At 39.7% G+C, this 23,206-nt stretch overlaps 1 protein-coding gene across 3 annotated transcripts; it reads right to left on the bottom strand.

Annotated features, from left to right (window-relative positions):
• Positions 1-294: 294 nt before the first annotated feature.
• Positions 295-23,071, bottom strand: LOC129763503 (acyl-CoA Delta-9 desaturase-like). Of its 3 annotated transcripts, none has more exons than XM_055762630.1 (5): positions 22,916-23,071; positions 2,714-2,961; positions 2,311-2,647; positions 2,054-2,239; positions 295-1,982 (listed from the first exon to the last, which is right to left on the bottom strand). In XM_055762630.1, exons 2-5 carry the CDS (start codon positions 2,940-2,942, stop codon positions 1,664-1,666), a joined length of 1,071 nt encoding a protein of 356 aa, XP_055618605.1. In that variant the 5' UTR covers positions 2,943-2,961; positions 22,916-23,071; the 3' UTR covers positions 295-1,663. The 3 variants fall into 3 exon arrangements, with proteins under 3 accessions (XP_055618605.1, XP_055618604.1, XP_055618603.1); XM_055762629.1 differs by lacking the exon at positions 22,916-23,071 and adding an exon at positions 22,372-22,666; XM_055762628.1 differs by lacking the exon at positions 22,916-23,071 and adding an exon at positions 7,104-7,147.
• Between the last annotated feature and the right edge of the window lie 135 nt (positions 23,072-23,206).

The raw sequence follows: 23,206 nt of genomic DNA, 5'->3' as shown, positions 1-23,206 counted from the left end.
AGTTTCTCTTTAGAAAGAAAACAATGCTTCTTTTGTATTTTAGCAAATGTTTGACTACTAAAAATTTCCTTTACTCTAAGAAGATTTCTCTCCAGATCTCGCCGTCACATTGTTCTCATATTGTGTATCTGTCTGCAACCATGGGATAATATTTTCTTCTATAATATATAGCTTCGGCTTGCTTTTATCTCCACTTATGATTTGTAATCATTACGGTTTGTTTTGTGTGTTATTATCGTGTTCCTCCTTTCTTGTCTTGTAATATACTTAAAGTATCACCAGAATAAGTCGATACATCTATAATTAGTTTTTTTTTTCGGAAAAAACATCATCACTTCCATAACGCCATGCGGTATGTGTGTAATTATATAAAGAATGTATTATTGATTTGTTCTTCATTTAGATTGGAGCTTTTGGTTAAAGAGTTACAGCGATTGTTGCTCGATTCTCTCGTTGGTCATCCGATATTTGCATTACTGAAAAAGGTGTGCTTCTTTATAATCTCATAACATCATCCTGTATCGAGAGTGTAACCAACGAAACAAAACCATTTGGGGTGACGATCTCCGAATATCGAATATCCATATAATGTAACATACATGTGGTGCAGAAAAGATAGTTTCGTGCGCTCTAAGGAACATGTGGCTTTGTTTCATCCGTATTAAATAGTAAACCTTATTAGTCTTACATTTTAGTTGCGACCCTTTGGGAATACAGTAGCAGGGTACCTTTTTAAGTGATAGGGAGAAGGTTGGTTAAAATAGCAAACAATAAATATGTCAATAAACTCTTCCTGTGTTTTTTTCGTGCCGGTACCACACTCGGGAGTTTCCATACACCGCCCTTAAAACCTTTCCAAAAGTCGTTATATATTCACGTTTCATTTTTCATTTCAGTCTCAATCCATCCTTGTTTATTATTTTTGCCTCATTTTACACCATAAGAAATATTTCTAAAAACAAACCCTCAACTGATGTGAAGGAACATTTCTTTGAAGATATTGATGAGGTGTCAATAACAAATTCTTTGTCCTGCTCCGTTTTTCTTGTAGTGTCAACACTGCCTGAGTGTCCATCTATTTCTTCCTAAATCTTTCATTTCCACAACTTCTCTAGGAAGATACGGAAACAATGTTCACTTTAAATGTAGGTAATAAATTATACGAACTAACAGGTATGAATAATATTTTGTGTTTTGTTCATCTGGGTGTTCAGGGAACAGTTTCATTTGGTTCACTTCATTTTGATCTGATGCCGCTATTATATGAACGTATTAACAAATGGGCAAAGTTTTAACATAATCTGATTTTCCCTCAACAAATTGGCATTCTGTTTTTTAATTGGTTAACAATATCTCTAACCATGTGATTCCAGGACTCTTTCATGTAATGAATTTATTTGAGGTCCCCTTTCGATAAAATCAATTCATTTGATTTGATTCCCAAAACTTCTGCTTATGTCGCCTTCCTGGGGCAATCGAAACGCATGGGAGCCATTTATAAAAGTAAGAATTTTCCTCATACAAACAAATGTAAGCCAAAAAGATCACTTAAGTTTCCCTAGAGAATAATTCACATGTTTAAATAATATACACTCAGTTCCTCTCGCTCTCTTTCTTCTATCACATACACACGCAATTTGCTTGTTGCGCCCCTAATTCAAATTTACTCCTCCTTCCGATTGATGATTTTGGCGTGCTGAATTTCAACCTTGTCCTGATCCTTGTCGCCCCAGCCCCAGGTCGGGTGCGTGCCGTCTCCGGTTCGCTGCACCCGCTTCGCAATGATTTCTTTCGAGACCGTCTTCAAGTCATAGGCCCAGCCAATCTTGGCGAAGAAGTCGATGAAGGCAGTCGTCAAATTCATCCGGTAATTGCCCAGCTCGGCCGTCTTGTAATCCCAGGGGAACACGTGGTGATAGTTGTGCCAGCCTTCGCCGAACGCGAACGAGGCTACCGTTTTGTTCTCGGATGGGTTGATTGTTCTGCCGGACAAAAAGGTGGACAATCAGAGATTGAGGTAATTCGATTGCTGGATGATTGAGGGGTTACTCACTTGTCGTAAGGCCTGTCACCCCATTTGTGGGCAGCACTGTTTACCAACCAGGTCGCGTTCAGAATGAAAGTCCAGCGGAACAGTGTCGCAACGAACCACGCGTTCGTCCAGGTCTCATTCCAGAAGTAAACAGGGGTTATCGTGGGCAGGATGAAGCATGCTACTGGCATCAGGAGCATGTAGTATCTATGCGGATGAAAGAAACAAAGTTTCGTTGGAAATATTTCCCTCTCTAGTTTGGGCTATAAAATACTAACTTTTTCTGGAATCGCAGCACGGGATCCGCTTGGAGGTCCGAAATGTCCAGCATACGTCCCTTGGCGATAACTTCCGGATGCTTCCGGCACAACAGCCAACCAATGTGGGAAAAGAAGAATCCACGGGTAGCATTGTGCGGATCGGCATCCGTTTCCGAGTATTTGTGATGTACCCGGTGATCGCGAGCCCAATGCATAGCACAATCCTGGAATGCAATCGTGTTGAACGTGGCTAGGATAATACGCAGAGGCAGCCTCGCTTTGTACGAACGATGGGCCCACAGTCTGTGGGCTCCGGCTGTGATTCCGAGACCGGATAAGACGTACAGTATAAATGCTAAAAAGAGAAAGGTTTAAGATTACTTCCTGCAAACTCTCCGAATGCGGAACCGAGCACACTTACCAAATCCAATGGTGTATAGCTTAGCGGATGTCAATATCAGCCACAATCCGTAAACGGCCGCCAGGTGCAGATATCCGAACGCTATCACGTTTCGCCACACGAGCTTGATCTTGCGCTTCTCGGCTCGCTTCAGCGGCACAATATCCTTCGCAAGACCCCCGTCGATGGTTTCGGCGTCATTCTCGTTCAACACGCCGGTCGCCTCGGCCGTCACCGCGTTCGGTGCCATCTTTTTGCCCGGTAATAAGCTGCCGGGATTGAAAAGAGATAAAAAAAAAAGGATTAATATTTAGAATATCTAGGCTTTTCAACAATGCAGAACAAAAACCTATTACAGGGTGTCGACTTAAACACCGAAAAAAAATTCCGTGATATTTCCAGCAATTTTTCAGAAAAATTCCAGATATAGACAAGTAATCAAATCTTCTACTAGTTCTGTAGAGCTGTAGAACTCCCAATAAATGAATTGTTTGTGATTTTCAATAGAGTTAAACGACGACTGAGAAGTGTCGTGTAAGATAAGAAATAGAATTTATTAATACAGTTCAAAGATAAGTTGAGTACAGAAAAAGTCATTTCCATTTTGATTCGGATCAATTTCACGAAACTGTTATGATTTTAACGAATCTCTGAATTTTTAAAATTTTCTTTATTTCACCTCGTGTTCGCGACCGTCATCAGTTGCAACACAACCTGCAGGAGCCTGGCTCGAGCTCTTGGTTTGAATACGGAACAGTACGCGCATCCTGGCGGATGTCGACTTGCTTCAACCATGACAAAAACTCCGGATCTTGCTAGCAAATGCCTTGGAGGGCGGTTTTGCCTGCCTTTTCGTATTTAGTTCTGTTATACTTCCTATGTTACACATAATAATATTTTCTGTAACATGGAAAGCAGTTTATAAAAACAATAGATGGGTTAATCTTTGATATAACTGCAAGGTTGACGTGGAACTCCTATTGGCATAGTAAACATTTATTTGCATTGCGTAAATTATTAATTGAATGAAGCAATGCCACACTGAGGAGTACACTAAAGAATAAACGATAATTTTTTTCCATACTTTCATTGCCACTTAGTTCCAGAAGGTCGATTTTCGGCAAAATAAAGCCAGATTTCGACGTTTTATGCATTTTTAAGTCATTTGGAATACCCTTCAGATTATCTTGTGCAGCTTCTTCTAATCCGTTCATATTAGCATTATATCCTTAATTCTATGATATTATTATCACTAGGTTCAGTGTTTTTTGATTCCTATAGTTTTTTTGGCTAATAACCTTTCTCCAATAATTCTTGAAGTGCTATGAAATAAAGTAAATAACATAACTTCAAAAAAATGAACATGAAAAAGATGCAGCTGTAAGTCATGGTGTCGGGGGCCGCAAAATGATAAAGAAAGAAGGGTGATGTCCAAGATACGACTGCATTGTTAACGTAGGACTACAAAATTATAACCATCGAGTAACAACCATATTTAAGAATGAAACTCTTTATACCCACTTTTGGTAGCACTGACAAGGGGAATGAATACCTTCATTGAGTGAGGGACGCAAACGTATCGTGAAGCAATAAAGCACCAATTGTGAGCAGATTATCAAATTAACTCTCAGAATTAACATGTTCCGTTGATTGGTCGCTGTCTAGAGCGGCAACTGAAACGCCAAATTTGCTATTTTTCAGTATCTCGAACATTTCAAATTCTTCAAAATACACTCAGAACAGCAACAGAAAATTCGAACCGAATCGGATGTGTAGCGGTGGCGTCGACATTAACCACTGCTGAACAAATTTTCTCCTCAATTTTCTATCGAAGAACGCAGCTCTCATCGCTGAAAAATATTTTATTCACAGCCGGCTTGAAATACGCTGCCCTTTGATACCACTTTAACCTGGAAATGCTCGAATTCACGAAAATGAATTGATCGATCGGAAAAAGTCACCAGTAAGTAATTACCGATTTATCAATCTAGCCAACGACAGTGAGGCTTTCTGAATGACCTTTCTGAAGGCAGAGTTTTCAGTTTAGTTTTCCAAATTGGCCTTTCTGAAGCTAGAGGCGAAAGAACTGAGAAAGTCTGGGAGTTTGACAAATTCTACTATTCTTCTATAATTCGAAACATCACCATCATGATATCAATAGATCCAAACACGCTCCTAAATTCACAGAAGCTCTCTTCCAGCAAACAATTATAAAAATCTATTCGCTATTGATTTAACTTCGGATATTGTTATCCACCATCGTTATCTATTTAATAATGCATAAAATGAATAATTGTAAGTGTGATTCAATCATACACGACAAATCTCCACATAACGGTATGAAAACCGACGGTGTAGGTCCTATTCAATATTTCTCTTTTGTTTTGCTTCTGTCCGTCAATGCAAGCTCTGCACTATGCTTACTTCGCGCTATGATATATTAGAATGCGTTCTGAGGCGAAAAATTTTGCACGTCCGTTCAGTTCAATATGGACTGAGTATGGCCAGGGCGAGCACAATATTGATAGTGCTTTCACGGCTATCCGGCAACATACATCAACCGCAACAATCTTGACTTTGATGTGAAAGTCCATAGCATAATTATACATTTTTTTGATTCCAATAGTTTGCTTTCAAAGCAGTTTTTGAGCCATATTTTTTTTGTGTCAATAAGTAACTCATACACCTTTTATGTTTGGAAAATTTGTCGAGAAAATTATCGAAATTTCAAACTTACACCCCAGTTAAGATATTGCGAAAATAAAGAAGTACTCTCCATCAGGCGGAATGTAAATCGACGCGCTGCCTCCACCGAACAAAATTGCATCACTTGAATAATGATGAGCATGGTCATGATTTGAGTTGTAGAGGCTTTAAATTTCACAGATTATATGCCTCTGTTTTCAGACTTGGCGCCATTACTATAAGACGTAGTTCTAGGTCATAAAAATAGGTAATGATTTATTAGAAATAAAGTAACAGCAACCAAAGTAACCCGCGGGCCGCAGGTTGAGTATAGCTGGCATTGAAGGAACAATGGAACTTGACGTGAAAATGTCGAACTCAATAAAAGAATATTAAAAATGCAACTATAACTGCACTGAATCATGAATATTTTCGGACTAACGCAGGGTAATATGTGCCGCTTTATTAGCATCTGATTTTGCCGAGGCAGTCAGACACACTGGATTACCCGGGACAGAATAGATGGATTGGGTGGCGTTCGTGAGAGAAATATCAAACGATTGCTGGTCAGTGCGGTGCGCTGAGATATAGGTAATGCGTTTGATGGATGGAAACGCAATAAGTATAACCGTTTAGAGCAAAAAAAAAAACATTCCGGTGCTTAGCGAAGCGATAAAATACCAGCTGCAGATATCTAATATGCCGCAGATAATCTTATGGAAACGCTCATCGGTTGAGTGGCAAATGATAAATGTGATGCGCTTGTTGATTATTGATGATCTGCGTTGTTATGCGTTGTAATGGTGATATCATAAATCTGATCTAAGGAAAGTGTTAATCCTAGCATGTGATAATCAGTTCGTGTTGACAGAATAATGAAATGACAATCTTTTCTTAAATTCCCTTTCGAAAGAACAGATTTTTCGAGTTGCCATCTGTTTAACTTTCATCTCTAAAGACTTAACATTTCATTGATCAAAATAATTACCGATCCCAAGAGCCATTCGCCTTCCTCAGCAATGGAATGTTTTTTTTTCTCTTCTACCAAGTATGGAATGGTCGAAATTGTTCACACTCTCACTATTGCGCACAGAAAAAGTTCTGCGGCAGGCATTAGAACAGATGATTATGAAAGTTTTTCCCCAATTAGAAGTTACCCTGTGGGTGGTCCAAACAATATCGGAGTCCTGGGGCACGAGGTCACATGGAAAATAACAGAGCGACGTCAAATAAACACTAATCACGATCCAGCATACTTTAATATACATGATAAATCCATTATTCAGAAGCAACAGATGGGAATTTTTCTTCGCGGCTCTCTTTTCCAATTCAATCGGCGAAGTCTTGCTGGATGTATGTACGTGCGTATCCCATCGCAAAAGGGCGTTGAATATCAACAATGTCCCACCTTCGTTCAGTTCAGGATAAGCATGCAAGCAATCAGCCATTTTATTTCCGGAGGATACTGCTGAGAGCAGAATTGTGCCCCAAATGGACACAACTAGGCGTTATCGATTGTGGGACACTTTTGCCAAAGCGAAACTCGAGAAATCACACAATCGCCCTCCCGCAGAAATCCCTCGCTGAGAATATTGAAACAGATGTGGAGGGGGTGGTGTTCATCAGCTTAAGGTCGTTTGAGGAGAATGGAAAATCAATGCTGCTATGAAATTCGCAATGCAGACGGACAGTTTTCCCCGAGCGACACCATTATGCGGGGCATTACCTGTTTGGGGTTTTTGTTGTCGTAACCATATTATTCCGGAAAAAAACTATGATATACGTTAATGCTTCTAACTTTATTCTTTCTGGGAAGCACTCTGTGACACTGTTGTATGTTTCGTTGGCCAGTAGGAAAACAAAGAACACTTTATACGGTAAAACAAATGTCGACTATTCCTCCGTTTCGTGCGTCAATACCGAATAATGTCACTTGGCATAGCTGCCTCGGGGCACAATCTGTAAACTGGATACTATCCCAAAAAATGCGAAACGCAAGTGTTTTTTTTCCTCGCTATCTACTGCCGAGCTATTAACCACTTTATGTAATCCGAAAGTGGAGCCAATTGTTGTTTTTTTCCTTTTGCAATTTTTTTTTCTGCAGCACTGAAACGTGAAAAACTAGCGCTGGTTCGGAGCTGTGTGCCTATCGTTCCGAACGGATGGCGGACACCGTTTGGTTCGTATCCACACGATTGTGCGAAACACATCCACCCGTGGATTGGAACAGGAGAGAACAAACCATGGGGATGGATGATCTGTGTGTGAGTTTGAGAACGGAAACGAGAGAAAATGAGAGTGTGTGGAACGGAATTTAGAAAGGAAAATTCTGCCAACAGATGGAAAGTTTCGACGTAAACAGAGGACTTTTGGGGGAGAAAATTTCGCCGTTCGGAGAAGAGAATTGCTTGAGCAGATGTGGATATAGGGAAAAAGCGTAAGAGTCGAGCAGTTTGGCATATGATGTTTATCCAGCCTACCAGATACTCGACTGAACTCGGGTTAACATGATGGAAATAACTGTAACCGTATGACATTACAGTAGAACCCCGATTATTCGCGGAATATTCTGGCTAGCTCACCGCGAATAAGGAAAAGGACTAAAAATGAGTTCCAAACCCGAACAAAGACAAATTAACACGCCACGGTTTTATAGCGACTCTATTGAAATTTTTGAACGTGTTAGAGCCAACGTTTCTTACCGTAGTGAAGTGTATTTTTGTTTGAAAGGAAATGCTTATGAGCTTATATTGTTATATTAGTTACCTTTATTATCATATGTTATACAGTCAGTCACCGTCGACTGATGTGGCAGTCAACGTGTTAATTCACTGACAAATTCACAAATTCGCGATATGTACTTTTTTGACTGAGACCGAGGGATTGCAACCGAACTGTTCATTCGCCACAATCGTCGGACATAATGGTATATGAAGAGAGCAACGCGCATCACCTTCATTGGAATCGTTATTCTACTGAATTATAATCTGATAAAGAATCACGCTTACAAGAAGAGAAGTAGATCGGTAACAATAAAGTTGTGAGTCCTACTTCAATAAACGGCAACGTAACGCTACCGTTGATGCACTATTGGCCGGATTCTATTCATAAGAACTAGACCACATGCAATTCCCGTGTGACTGTATTTTCCGCATGCATTTCTATTCTTAGACCAGGGTTTTTTTTTATTTTTTTCTGTATTTAAAGTCTATAAAGAAAAATTGTTGCACCGTGTTACTTTCCTCAAAACCTCGTAGGCATATGGAAATTGTTCGTTTTAAAGAAAAACGAAAAGTCCACTGTCGGTCCATGAAGACCAGCGCGGGCCAAACGGAGTGTTTAGTGTATCTGCAGGGACCGACACATAGCTTTCCATGTTATGTAACATTATTTGGGGGGATTTTCAGTCTCGCGGAATCCAAGAGTTAGAGTTGATAAACACTAGAACTACCGACAGTTTTTATATGCCTATTTATACCAAACCGACCAGATATTTAGTTGTCAAAATATAAAAAAATTCAAAGGAAACAAAAAAAATTTGACACGAAAATTTTCGAGATGACAGTAGATCTCGACGTTTCATACTATTTGGAGACATTTGGCGTGAAAAATTTGGTGAGGGTGATTTTTCGGTTTTCAGAAAACTCAAACAAACGGCTGTGCGACACTAGTAAATATAGTCCGATTGAGCTGATATTTTGCACAGGGTAGTTTTTGGTGTGCATCAACATTTTTAATCAAGTTCCCTTTGAAGATTCGAAGGTTACTTTTTTCCCATTGGCACTCTAGTGCTCCCTTGGCCGAGTGGTTAGCATCATAACTAACATGCCGGGTGTTCGGGTTCGATTCCCGTTCTGGTCGGGGGAATTTTTCGTCAAAAAAATTTCCTCCGACTTGCACTGTGATCACGCGTATTCTAGAGCTTGCCACTCAGAATGCATTCAAGGCGTGTTATTTGGCATAGAAATCTCAACTAAGTACTAATAAAAATGACACAAGTAATACTACTACGTTGAGACGGCGAAGTTCCTTTAGGAACGTTAGTGCCATTGAAGAAGAAGAAGAAGAACTCTAGTGCTTATATAGAAAACGGTATTTTTTTAAACAATTCAAAGAATTATTGAGGTACTTTCACTCGATTCACACTGGGGATATGACGTGCACTGTTGGAAGAGATGTGATTTGCAATACAAGATATCATTTGAACGCACGTAATTTACCAACTCATTGAGAATATCACACCACTTGTATTGTGTACGGAAGGACGATCTTCAGGAAGTTATTCGGCAAACCATCCATCGTGGCTAATTTGTGTTTCCGTTTGCTGTGGTGATCTTAGGGAAAGTGGAGTCGATGAGTCTTAGGCCAATGACGATGAAAAGGCGCTGAATCTTCTAATTACCGGTCTGAACTCTACCTGCCTGCGTTCAAATTACCGATGACGATTTTGATGATGTGTTTTGGGTAACGATAGTATTCATTGTATTCGATGTTGATGATGTTGAAGAATTGGCCTCGCATCTACAAGTTGTACATTCTTTCGTTGATTGGACACCAACCAATCACCCGTTTCAGTATCTATCCCATCACGGTGAATCGTCTACCTAGCTGGTGTGTGTTGGTGCAATTCTGGGAGATGGTATATCCACCTTGAGACGATCGTACTGTCGAACCTTTCCAGCAGTTATCCTGCAGCGCTACATTGTTGAGATGACGGGCTCCCAATATTTCTCAAAGTATTAGCGTACTCGCAAGAAAGTTGAGAGTCTTCCATCTTCCAAACCGTGTTGCCACATTTAAATCTGTACCAGAGGGGTCAAAAATCTTACTCATCTGTACTTCTTTTACAAAAATCTGCACCATCGAAAATATTCGTTGTAGAGAAGAAAAATTATTAGCATTAAAAAACTCATTTATTTACTACAAATACTACATTTACATTTGCAAGTCATTCGTGTGTTTGATGATGCTTATACATAGTTTTTTAATCTAGATTGCATACTATCATTTTTTTAAATTTTCGAGCTGCCATCACGATGTTTGATCAAATCTTTTGATCTCAAAGTAGCGTTCATCGTATCCTTGCTGAGCCGATTTCAAAGCTCATTTTTGTTCTGATTATATTCAGAAAAAAATCGCTCGACAGTGAGGCATAGTGAGAACGTTACAAACAAGGCATCGAAATGCCGAGAAGGCGAACAAACCGTCAGTTCTTTTTAGGCATCCATGTAAGGAACGGCCGACGATCCTTGTAAGGAATTTCGTTCTTATGAAACTGATCAATCATTGCATTGTAAATGCATTTAAGATCAACAGCACAAAGCGATACTGCGGCGTAAATGTCGTCATGTACCTTAATGTTGCTTTGTTCAAATGTAAGAAATTTCACAAATGGAAAAAATCTGTACCAATACCAATACTTTTTGACGAAAATCTGTACTCTGTACCGTAAGTACCAAAAATAACGAAAAAATCTGTATCATTCCAGATAAATCTGTACGTGTGGCAATACTGCTCCCAAGTAAGATACAAATCCGCGTATTTAGCATGAAAATAATTTATTCGAATCCTCAATGTGATGAGAAAAGTTCACTGGATTACACATCATTCAAAATTTGCCTAATAAATTGAGTTACAGCGTGCCTCATGGGATTCTATAGAAAGTGCTTCGTGTTCTTTGGAAATGTGTTCTTAGATCTGGTCGCAATAGAACAGATAATGCCATAACACCAACTAGTCTTCTAGAATCAGAGAACCAATTGGGATTATCCCCAACGAAATCCTGCGCCTAACCCTATTTACAACCATAGATCGATAGAATATATAAACAGTGAATGAACTGTTTGTGACCGGCCCTTGTCAACAAGCGTGCAGAATAGGCAACGAAACATCACGCAAGTAACACGCACGAAACAAGAAGAAAATCGATAAAAAGCGCTTGGGTGGGGATGAGGAGGTGTCGTCATCATCACCACTCATCATCAAACGAGGCCATTAGTTAGCGGTTGAGGAAGAATAGAGACACTTCTGTTTAGTGCACACGAGAGCTGATTAGAAGAGAGAAAAAAATGCTGATACGCACTCTATGCGAACGATGGCTTCTGTTGTTGTCGTCGTCGTCGTCGCTTTAGAGATGCGTCATTCCTCATTGGAAAGGGTGATTTCTCGGATACAAGAGTTCGCAGAAAAGGACACAAGCGAAAGCGTTCAGAAGGCCGATAGTGCATCTTGGTTTTTGAGATTAGAAATTCACACAACCAATTGTGTTTTATTCATGTACCATTTTGAGCCGGTGAAACGGTAGTAATTTAGATCTACGGATAATAATTGAACCTCGGACGTTAAAGATAGTAAAATTTATTGCTTTTACAGCTGTTCGGCATAGCTGACAACGGTCTTTTACTTTGATCACAATCTCAGACATCGGTCAGTGCAAGTGCACTAATCAGGCATGAACGTTTCATAACTGTTAGCGAAAAACAACTCGCTCGGGATATTCCCTGTGTCGCCTGATTACAGCTTTTTTTTTAAATCGCAAACCGAACCGATTAAAAGTCATTTTGTTTTGACTGTTTCTCAAATGCTCAGTACTATTGGCGGTCGCCTCTATAATCACTTATCAGGCGATGGGTGTGTGAGCTTCTCCTTCCGAAAAGGTCAAATGTAGAATTCATCTCTTCTCAGAGACTGACCACACCTTGAGCACGAGTTCACGTTCAATAAACATTTTAGTCATTCGGTCATTACCAATCGAAACACGCCGTTCTTGCATCATACATTGCGCTGTCAGCGGCCACATGAATGCACCTCGTTCTTCCTTCCGTAATCAATTTCAAACTGTAAACAAAGACGGTCGGCAAACGTTCGATGCTTGAGCATGGTTGAAACCTGAAGTGACAACGCTTACAGATAATTAATGTTTGTGCTGATGGGAGAGAATTTGCGAAGCAAGCGCCAAGCAGTTCACCCCTAGTCCACGCTTATAAACAGCTGATGTCTGCTCCTATCGACAGTTGGCGTTTGCATCTCTCCCAATAACAGCAACAAAAACACAAACAAATAACCCTTAGCCGGCTTGGCTCGATCTCTCGCCGTTTTTTCACTGCTTCAGCGCTTTCGATGCCTGTTTTCTCCCATTCGCGTCACGCCGCTGTCGCCCGTTCTCTTTTGCACCAATCACCTCACAGCTACAACTATCAGCTCATAGTCACGTGTTTCTCTGGTTCCGCGCGCGTTCTTCCGTTTCTTCCACAGCAGCAGCAGCCAGTGGTGATCCCACATACATATACACAACAAAGGCAGCGCATCGAAGAACCGCTCGGATGATTCACGACGCGCTTTGCAGCGCCAGAAGCTGGTGTTGCTGCAATTGTTTGTATTGTGGTCACAACAATCACCTAAATTCAATTATATAGTGCAAAGCGTCAAATCTGGTCTTGCGAGAAATCTGATATCTGGGCGTCGTCGATCCGGGGACGAGTCTTCGATGCTGTGTGCAAGAATTAAGTGCGAAATTACTGCGCCGCTGTTTATGGCCTCGAATTCGTGTTCAATTTGCAAATAATTAGCACTCCTCCATCGGCGTTTTTCGTTGACAACAATTTGCGCGATCTTGTTTTTCAGTTTTGCGAACATGAAACATTTAGCCGGCATATGATTAGCAAACCTGCTGCGAGAATTAATGAACCTGCGGTGGGGTTGCAAATTTTTCCTCAGATTGGTTCATGCTGAGAGCATTACTCTCGTTAGTCTAGTTTCATCGCTATTTTAGCAATGAACTAGATTTATGTTTCTTACAGTGTAGCTGCTAGCGGTTCTTCCGAAGTAGAGTAGAGCGTATTTTCAGCTCTCGACGGATGGAGTTTTGAATGCAGTTCTCATAGGCTGGCTTCTTAGACTTGCCTGCGACTCTGTTGCCGTTGGTGATTTCTTGTTCTTATTGACCGAATTATCTAGTATTTACAAGACTAATCATGAGTACAATTCATGAATTCATTAACAAATTTGATATGAACAGGTTGAACTTGTACCCTGATGACAAACTTTTTTTTTTCTCTATTATAGTGACTTTCAACACATTTCGGTTGGTTCGTCACTGTTACTTCCATTTTTGGAAGAATGTCGGGAGTGAGAATTGAACTCGTGATCTCTGCGTGAGAGGTATGGATGTTACCACTACGCCAGATCGCCTCCTAATGACAAACATGTTCTATAAATTATTTGAAAAACATTTATTGAGTATGAGTATGATTTACTCGTAATTTGAATACAGAGGAGACAGAGAGGAAGGAAGGAAGGTATTGAATCAAAGAGACTTTAAACTCTGAGAGAACAGAGAGGACGATTTATTACAACTTTAGTAGGTCCACACTACATCAAAATAATTTTATCAATGAACAGTAAAATTGGACCCAGTTGAGAAAGACACTTCATCTGAATCATTTCGTACTATCACTAGGCAGTAACGTTTTTTTACATCATTCTTGCTCGCTGGAGAAACATACATCAGTTCCTCAGATTATTCTAAAAGCTGGTATTATATCGATGTTTCGACGGACTTGTACTTGTACTTGGTAACCTGTTCTTACTTCAAAAAATATTATCAAACCTCACTCCCCTCAGGTTTGAATCGGACGAGTTATCTCTATGTTAAAGAATAGTTCATCTTAAATCTGGACGCATTAATCGCTATCTCGGAGCTATGTGAACGAAATAAAAATGTTATGTACTCAAAATATAGGTCTTTTATTGCACTTTAAAGGAAAAATAACAAAAAAAAAATATTCCGATGTGGTTTTGATGAAATCTCGAACTTTTCGGCGAATACCACTCATCATAGTTTGGACACCCTGTTCGCTGACCTCAGCGGCCATTTTGTTCCACCATCTCTTCATCTCTGTTGCATCCCGAGTCGTCCTACCATTCTTCTTCATCTTCTGCTTGACAATTGCCCAATATTTTTCGATAGGGCGAAATTGAGGGCATTGGGTCCAAAATCCATCCCGTTGTCTCGATACCACTGTAGTACCTCTTTGCTATAGTGGCAGCTTGCCAAATCTGGCCAAAACTTTACTGGTCCTTTGTGAGATCTGATGTACGGAAGAATACGTTTTCTCAGGCACTCCTCCTTGTACATTTTGGAGTCCATGGTCTTGTTCGTCACAAAAACCGGGGTTTCTCGTCCGCAGCTGCAAATACATTGCCAGATCAAACACTTTCTTGCAAACTTATCGGCAAAAACGAATTTGAACTTGCCGGGGACATCACCCCGACCAGTGGCTTTATAAATTTTTTGGCCTGGAAGCTGCCCAAAATCCATCTTCACGTACGTTTCGTCAGCCATGAGGATGCATCCGTCGTACTTCGTTAGAACCTTGTTGTATAACTTCCTTGCACGTCCTTTGGCTATTACATTCTGCTTCAATGTCCGGTTTGGTTGCTTACTGGCCCGATAAGATCGTATTCCTTCGCGCAGACGAATCCTTCTGACGGTGCACCGGTCGGCATTGAATTTCTTGGCGATGTCATAGTCCGACTGCCCTGGGTTTGCCTTGATCGTTCTCAACGCCTTCAAATGCAGTTTCCGATCCTTAGTTCCACTATGACGCTTGGTATGAACCTGCCGATCGATAGTATGCATCTCACGGAAACGTTTGAGCACGATTTGGCCATTTTCAACGATTTCGCGATTTTTGAACCTGACCACGTCGGGTTCTTGACGTGGGTGTCCAAAATTAATTTTCGTTTCGCGGTTTCCATCACGTGTAACTTTTTTGAAACAAAACGAATCGTAATGAAATTTTCAGCACTGATAGAGGAAACATTCCAAAACAAAGTGCTGTCAAAACATTCTAGATCCGACCACTAGGAGCGCTGTGGTATAATATACAGTGCGTCTAGATTTAAGATGAACTATGCTTTATGATCTGTTCGAAAAACGAACAATAACTATGAAAATTTATGCAGTTTGGTCGGTAATGTATTGAAGAAATTAGTTATAAGGATTTACTTCCGTTGCATCAAACCATACCAGTAAGGAAAATAACAGAAAACAGAACGGTCTTGTTGTGTCACAGCAATAATATGTATCTAATGAACCATTACATTGTTAAGCCATTAGAGTAGCCCATTTATTCCGTGGAATATCAGAAATTTCCAACCCAACCCACCTTGACTAATCGAAAATTTAACCCGAAACTAATATCCGTCATAGACATGAGTTTACAATGTAAATCTTATTTCACTAGCTTTCCGAAAACAGTTAGATAATGCATTTGCTATCGAGTCGCCCAAACAGCTGTGCAAACGATATGTCATATGAAAATTCCAGCCAGAAAAGACCGGTCGACAATTTAACCCAATAGCTACACAATCGTGTTCGATGTTGTCAAATCAAGAATCGGACTCTGATTGTGATAAGAGTCAGTCTACGGTTGCACTCGCATTTTCGGAAATGTATTAACCTTCCAAATAGAAAATGCTCTTCTACGAAAGTGCGCCGTGAGAAAGCGGAGATGACCTCCCGTAAATTTGCTTATTCAAAGGATAATGATAGAAAACGAAACCGAAGGCTCCTGCTGAGCCAGTCCCTTGGCTGCAGTGAAGATTGTACACTAGAGATGGGCGAGCGCTCACGAGCCGCTCATTTGAGCCGGTACGTCAGAAAGAGCGTACGATCCACGGTTCTTTAAAAATGAGCCGCGGCTCTCAAATGAACGGCTCTTATACGTACGGCTCTTGAATGAACCACGGTTCTTTTATGAGCCGTGGCTCTTTTTGAACCGCGGTTCATTTAAGAGCCGTTCATTTTTGAACCACGGTTCAAAAAAGAACTGCGGTTCATACAAGAACCGTGTTTCTTTTAAGAGCCGGCTTATTGATAAAGAACAGTGAATCGTACGCTCGTTCTGACGAACCGGCTTGCGGCAGTGTGGAAGAAATATATGTTTCCCATGCTGCTTTTTAAGAGGTTTCATTTAACTGTTTGTATGTTTGTAAATTTTGGCGAATTACATATTTTCTCGAAACCCCATAAATATGGGTATCTAATGAAAGAACTTGACTAGTTGGACACAGTTATTTATGTAAAATGGAAATCCAAGATGGCGTCATAAAATGACAGACTACTAATTTCGTCAAAACCCCATCAATATCAAATGAAGGGCTTGCCTAGTAGATCACAGTTATTTATGAAAAACTAGCTGACCCGGTGTCATACCATTATAGAAACACATCTCATATTCAAAAACCCTCACATCCCAAATTGTGCTTGATTAGTTTTAGAGTTATGCAGAAATTTGTTTTTCATTTGTATGACAGCCCACCTTTAGAGAGCGGGAGGAGTGTCCAACCACCATAGAAATATTTATTGTATCCTAAAACCTCCACATGTCAAATTTGGTTTCATTCGCTTGATTAATTCTCGAGTAATTCAGAAATATGTGTTTCATTTGTATGGCAGCCCCTCCTTAGAGAAGGGGTGGAGAGTCTAACTATCATAGAAACATTTATAGCACTCTAAAACCTCAATATGCCCAATTTGGTTTCATTTGCTTGATTAATTCTTGAGTAATGCAGAAGTTTGTGTTATGTGATATGTATTTTTTTCAGAACCCCTCAATATGGGTATCTAATGAAAAGACTTGACTAGTAGAATATAGTTATTTATGTAAAATGGAAATCCAAGATGGCGGCCGTTACAAAATGGCAGACAACTAATTTCGTCAAAACCCCATCAATATGGGTATCAAATGAAAGGGCTTGACTAGTAGACCACAGTTATTTATGAAAAATGTAAATCCAAAATGGCCGCCTCCCCAAAAATGGCGAAATATGTATTTTTTTTCAAAACCCCCACGATATGGGTACCTAATGAAAGTACTTGTCTAGTAGGACACAGTTATTTATGTAAAATGGAAATCCAATATGGCGGCCGTTATAAAATGACAAACTACATATTTTGTCAAAACCTCATCAATATGGGTATCAAATGAAAGGACTTGTAGAACACTGTTATTCGTGAAGAATGTAAATCCAAAATAGCGACCGTTACGAAATGACAGACTACTTTTCTTTTGAAAACCCCATTATATGGGTATCAGATGAACGGGCTTGACTAGTAAATCACAGTTATGTATGATAAATCCAACCCGCATATGGGTATCGAATGAATTGATTTGACTAATATTCATGAAAACATTCCATTCGAAATATTTTAAAAACATTTGGGATACAAAACGGGGAGAAAACTGTGTCGTTATTGAAAACTGCTATATTCTCCCGACTGATAATTCGACATGATCAACATTATATGGATCTTTTTTTTTTTTGAAAATATTGTGTATTCCGGCGACTTTAGTACCATGTGAGCGAGTTTTTCCGAAAGCAAGACAAGTTTGCAGTGAAAGATGTAGTCGACTTTCATCAGATAACATTGAAAAGATAATGTTTATAAATAGAAAAAAAAAAATAAAAAGATCATTGTGATGGAAATATATCAGAGAAAACCTTCAGTAAAGAAATATTTTTACTTTCTCTGCACTGATTATTGTTTTAAATCTTATTTTTTACGTCTTCCATTCTTTACATATCCGAATAAACCAATTCTTGAAAATAGCCGTCGAGCCGCTCAAATGAGCCGGCTCTTTACATTGAGCGCACGGCTCTGAGCCGCTCACTGAAATGAACCGTTTTGCCCATCTCTATTGTGCACCGTCAGCCGAAAAAGAGAGTATTTTTTCTCATCGAATTGCTCTCTCTGAAACATGGCTTTCTTCCGACATGGAACTTAACTTCCACAATTTTAACATTGTTCACCTGGGTAGTGATGATTCTCACGGAGGGGTACATTTAAGGGATCAGAAAGTGCTACTCTACCTATAAAGGCTTAGCTTTTTCAGACGTCGGAATCGTCACTTATCGAATAACCGTAAAGAATAAACAAATTTGTATAGCTCCAGTATACGTTCTTCCGAGAATTTCTATTCACGAATTTCGCGAACAGCTTTAGACAACTTTGGAATCTAGTTTCGATTCAATCCCCAGTTTCCCTTCTGGGTGACACGAGCTCCTATGCTATCGGATGGAGTAATCTTTGATGACAGTAGAGCGGTTACTTTTTACGATTTGTGGGACGATTCCAACTTGACCATTTTGAAACGGATACAACAACACGTATAGCAAAACCTACGGTTCGGTGTGCTCCAGATCCCTATCATTAGATTATTTTTTTTCGAAGATCATCAGTGGTCCCCACGGTAGGAATCACTTGCCAATCAATATCTCGATCAAATGTGGTCCGCAATTCACTGTTTGTTAATGTTTGCATTGAAATATGAATGATATATTTCAAAGCAAAACTTAACCGGACAAACGTAATCCGTATGCCGTCCGACGCTCGGTCGCATCCAACTAGAGGATAGTCTCCTATGTTTCAAAATACGGAAGGGCCGCCGCTTCCGACGTACGATGTGCCTCAGAAATCGCGGAAAAATAAAGTTAGGACAAAAAACAAGGTGATTTTCGATATTTGGCACGAGTTTTTCTATTTCGGCGGTCAACGATTCGATAACACTGAAGAAATTCGTGACGCAGTTACATCGTACTTCAAAAAGTTTATGTAGATTATGCAGAAAAATAGAAAACTTCGAAGTGCACAATAAGTGCACAAAAATTTAACAATTCATGATGATGATGCCCGCAAAGGGCGATGAAAAAATAAGCATATTACGAAAATGATCCACATTATTCTTATGGCAAAAACGTACGATTTTGTCTGTTCAAAATTTCCAAAGTTTCATCGAATGTTGTTGGGATAGCATCTTTGTTCGAAAATTTCAGTCTGGCGATCATAACTATTACTCCAAAAATCATTGATCACTAGTACGGTAGATTTGCATCGCCACTCTGAATATTTAAATGGCGAAATCGCCAAAAATATAAAACTTATTTCTGCTGAGAGTCGTGCAAAGAGCCGTGTTGTCGATGTTAGATGTTCGCTGTTGGTTAAATAAAGTTTAGCCTTACTCTTAACTTAAGAAATGGTTCCTTGTTTTGTTGATCGCAGTAATCGCCCCTAATTATTCCATGTATTCATATTTTAATTTTGATTCGATACAAATATACTGGATTTCCAACAAATAATCATATATATGCTGGACTATATGTTGTATAAAAGCTTATTCAGATCAAATTGAAGCTTTTGTTCAACCATTAATATTTAGCTGGATAATTCGCCAGTGAAAAGTTTTGATGGTGCTTTATTTGTTCAACAACCCATGAAAAAAAGGAACGTTTTCTAATTGACTTTAAACTGCATTTAACGGTTATGACTTAATAATTTCTCCTAACTTGCTTAAACAAGGCTTAAATACAGGATTTGATAACAATAAGTTCAGGCATTATTAAGCATGGAGCTGAATAAAACCGTCATAAAAATGCCACACTGATGGGGAATTGTTAGTTGGGTTATAATTGCAGATATTCGATTATTCGAATTGATCGAACGACATCTCTACTCACCACGAGTGTGAGTCGATATTGCAAGTTAAGGGGTTATTTAGAGGTTTCTATGGTCGAGTGATTTGTGATGTCAAGGCTAATCAAACATAAGAAGAAGTATTGTGCTGGAAAAACTAGAAGAACGAAATCTTGCAGTGCTAGAATGATTAGGGGTGTTTTTTCCAGATTCCTGATTTTGCCTTATTTAGAAGAGAACATTGAGAGTAGTGATGAAACAGATAGTCTCTATCCGGTATCCGGCAGGATAACCAATATTGACCGGATATCAATTTCATCTCTAATCGAGAGCATTGCTTCCAATATTAAGATCCCAGGTGGAATGTAGATCATGTATATAATCTTGATCGTCTCTTGTTTTATCGAGGATTGGGTATCTCTCGAACAGTGCATGATCGCATGATACTCAGAAAACCTTCTCTGATCAGTGCATCAGATCACACATTCGAATGACCGTGTGATTTATATCTGAGACATTTATATGATTGGTAATTGGTAATACGATTGGAATGCAAGCATCAAGCATCATTTCCATCGATACGGTGTTTTGCAAACGCAACTCAAAGTTGCTTTCTCCGATGAACTCGATCGTTTCTTGTTCGGAGGTTCCATGAACACCCTTTTCATATTCTCAGATAAAGGGTTGAGTGTAATTGAGGAAAGTCTCGTTATGGCGCATTTGTATAATCACTGCGAAAGTTCCATATTCTATTTGGTGTTCCAATGATACTTAGAGTTTTTCGTGCTTTTGAAATTTAGGGCATTCCGATGACCCCCGTGAAGTACACTACGGTATACCGTCAGTCTATTTATTCTTCATTGTTTTAGCATAATTAGGCTGCCACTCGTTCCCAAGAATCACCATAAGTCAATTAACGCTGGTTTGGATGATGTTAATTAACGCGCCACGAACGGTCAGGCCTATAACAAAAAAAGTTGACCGCTTCGAAGCTAGGACGGACGTACTTTTTAATGACGTAGATATTGTTTTTCTATTTTAGTAATGAAAAAAGCACATCATATCTGATTCTATATCGCTGAACGGTAAGCCGTCTATTTGAAAAAAAAACTAAAGTGGCAAGCAATTGACTTTTTGGTCAAGCATTTTGGTTTATATTTAAAACCGATAGCTCTCGCTTGAGGAGCGCCAAAACGGGTGGCTCAGAGAAAACATTTTTCAAATGCATCGGATGATGCAACACGCCACGGGTAGGTGTGTTGCGCGAAAATAAATCGAAATCCGCTTCTAAGTTGCTTTTACTTTCGATTGGAGGGAATTTGGGTTGAATTCTGAACACTTGGAGTCATTTTGTTTGCGTTTGAAGTTAAAATTATGCTCTTTTTGCGTATGAGCGCGGATGTGCTATTGGTGTTTCACATGCTCATATTTTATAGTTGTTGAATAATATGGAATTTAGATATACATACATAAATAAATGCATTGAACTGCTTTGTTAAAATGAAAATTATGTGCAACACATAACTGCAACCGTAACGCTAGCCAAGCAATTGCAATGCGCCGAAATGAATCAAGATACGACCACAAGTACAGAGCCCCTAATGAAGCCCGTCTGGCTGCAAAAGAAAATAATGTTTTGCTCAAATAAACGGACACCTGGTATGATCATCAAGGAAGATGTTGCTGTTAAGTGGATGCTTCGAAGTTGAAATCGTTTGATTTATTTCGCCGGCAGACGCTGAAGAACTTTATGTTACATTTATTGCAGTTAAATGTCGGACAGTGAGAGTTCCATTCTGATGGTTTAAGTTTTACGTCAATCCAACTGTGACAATTTGTTCGATTGATTCAAGTGCTAGGCCATTGCGATCGGCAAACTGCAAACAAGTTTCACGATTATTCGAGGCCACCATCGAATGGGAAATCTGCTCAAAAAAAAAATAGAAAAGAAAACACGCCGAAACTAAGTTGGAAATTGGAAATCTATAAAACTAATTTCCTCAACATGCACTGTTTACGTTTTATTGCGTGCAGAACTTCCACGACGGTGTTTATTGCTCCTGAACTTTATACCAATTGTGTCTCCAACTGTAGAGATTCGTTTCATTCGATGCTCGCAAGAAAATTCATTCAATGTTGGCAAAACTTGTGTACACCGTTTCTCGCTTGTTTCGAAAACAAACGAGTGTGCAAAAATCACCTGATTCGGTGCTGAAACACACACTGCCACTGTGGCCAACACCAGCGTGGTTGGAACAAATTTTGGAGATTTTGAAGCATCCGAAAATAATGCTTGCAGAACTATTTTATAATGATTTTAGGATGATTTGAATTGTTCTCGTTTCGTTCCGATCATTCACTGAAGCTACTATAAGCAAATGAGGATGGTAATTTAACTTCCAAAAATGAGAACACAAAGAACTGATTGATGCGTAGGAATAATTCCAGTCACAATCGCGCGTACTCCCAGAAGCGCGGTCACTATGTCACGTACGTGAAGCGTGACACTATCACTCACCTTACTCAGAGCTCACAACGTAAAGCTATCGAAAATCCTTTAAAGTGGTTCCTTCTGTTGGAATAATGCAGCTTCTCCCGAAATTCACCAAATCACTGCACTGTTTTTTCTAGGTACTTTTCCCAATTTTTCACTCCGTTACGCACGACTCTTCCTGTTACTGTTCGCCAAAAAGTTGGTCAGCTGCGAAGGGAAATAATCCCGATTCTGACAGAGATTTTTTTCTGTTGTTGCAAAGACTACCAGTACTTCACTATATTCCCGGACAACTTCTAGATTGGAACTGATCCGTTAGAATAGGGCGCTATTATATTTTATGAAAACTTGCGCAAAAGAGAGCGACACCTCCAAAACCGGAGACCCGTTGCGCTCTCCTGCTCACGCCTGTGGGAAACCAGGAACGGCACGATTTACGAGGAATTAGCACATATACACACTGGCGGAGCATGTCATCCGGTCGACTGATTAGGGAATAGATTCGCTTTTTGCAGCTGATAAGATTGACATTCCTATTGCAGAATCTGTACGTGATGACCCCACTCACCTTTGCTCGATCGGAATCAGTAGGCTGGATGGCGAATGATAGCGACGTGTCCTTCGCGAGACCCGCACCAGGGAAAATCTATGATGGATCCTTCAGGGAACCCCTTTCTTTTCACTACACATAAAACTACCAACTGCCAATCGATGACTAAAGTAAGCGGCAGAGTTTCTCTTCTCTTTACTAGTTGCACTCCATTACTGCGCTTGTATGGTTTTTGCCTTTCCCCTGAAAGCGTGGTCGTTGAAAAAAACTATTTTACACCGGTCAGTATTGTTATCAGCTGAGGATAAA

The sequence above is a fragment of the Toxorhynchites rutilus genome, chromosome 1 (genome assembly GCF_029784135.1).
Source record: "Toxorhynchites rutilus septentrionalis strain SRP chromosome 1, ASM2978413v1, whole genome shotgun sequence".
NCBI classification, from domain to species: Eukaryota; Metazoa; Arthropoda; class Insecta; order Diptera; family Culicidae; genus Toxorhynchites; species Toxorhynchites rutilus.
The sequence above is the reverse complement of the archived record's forward strand: the minus strand, read 5'-3'. Positions and strand labels throughout refer to the sequence as shown.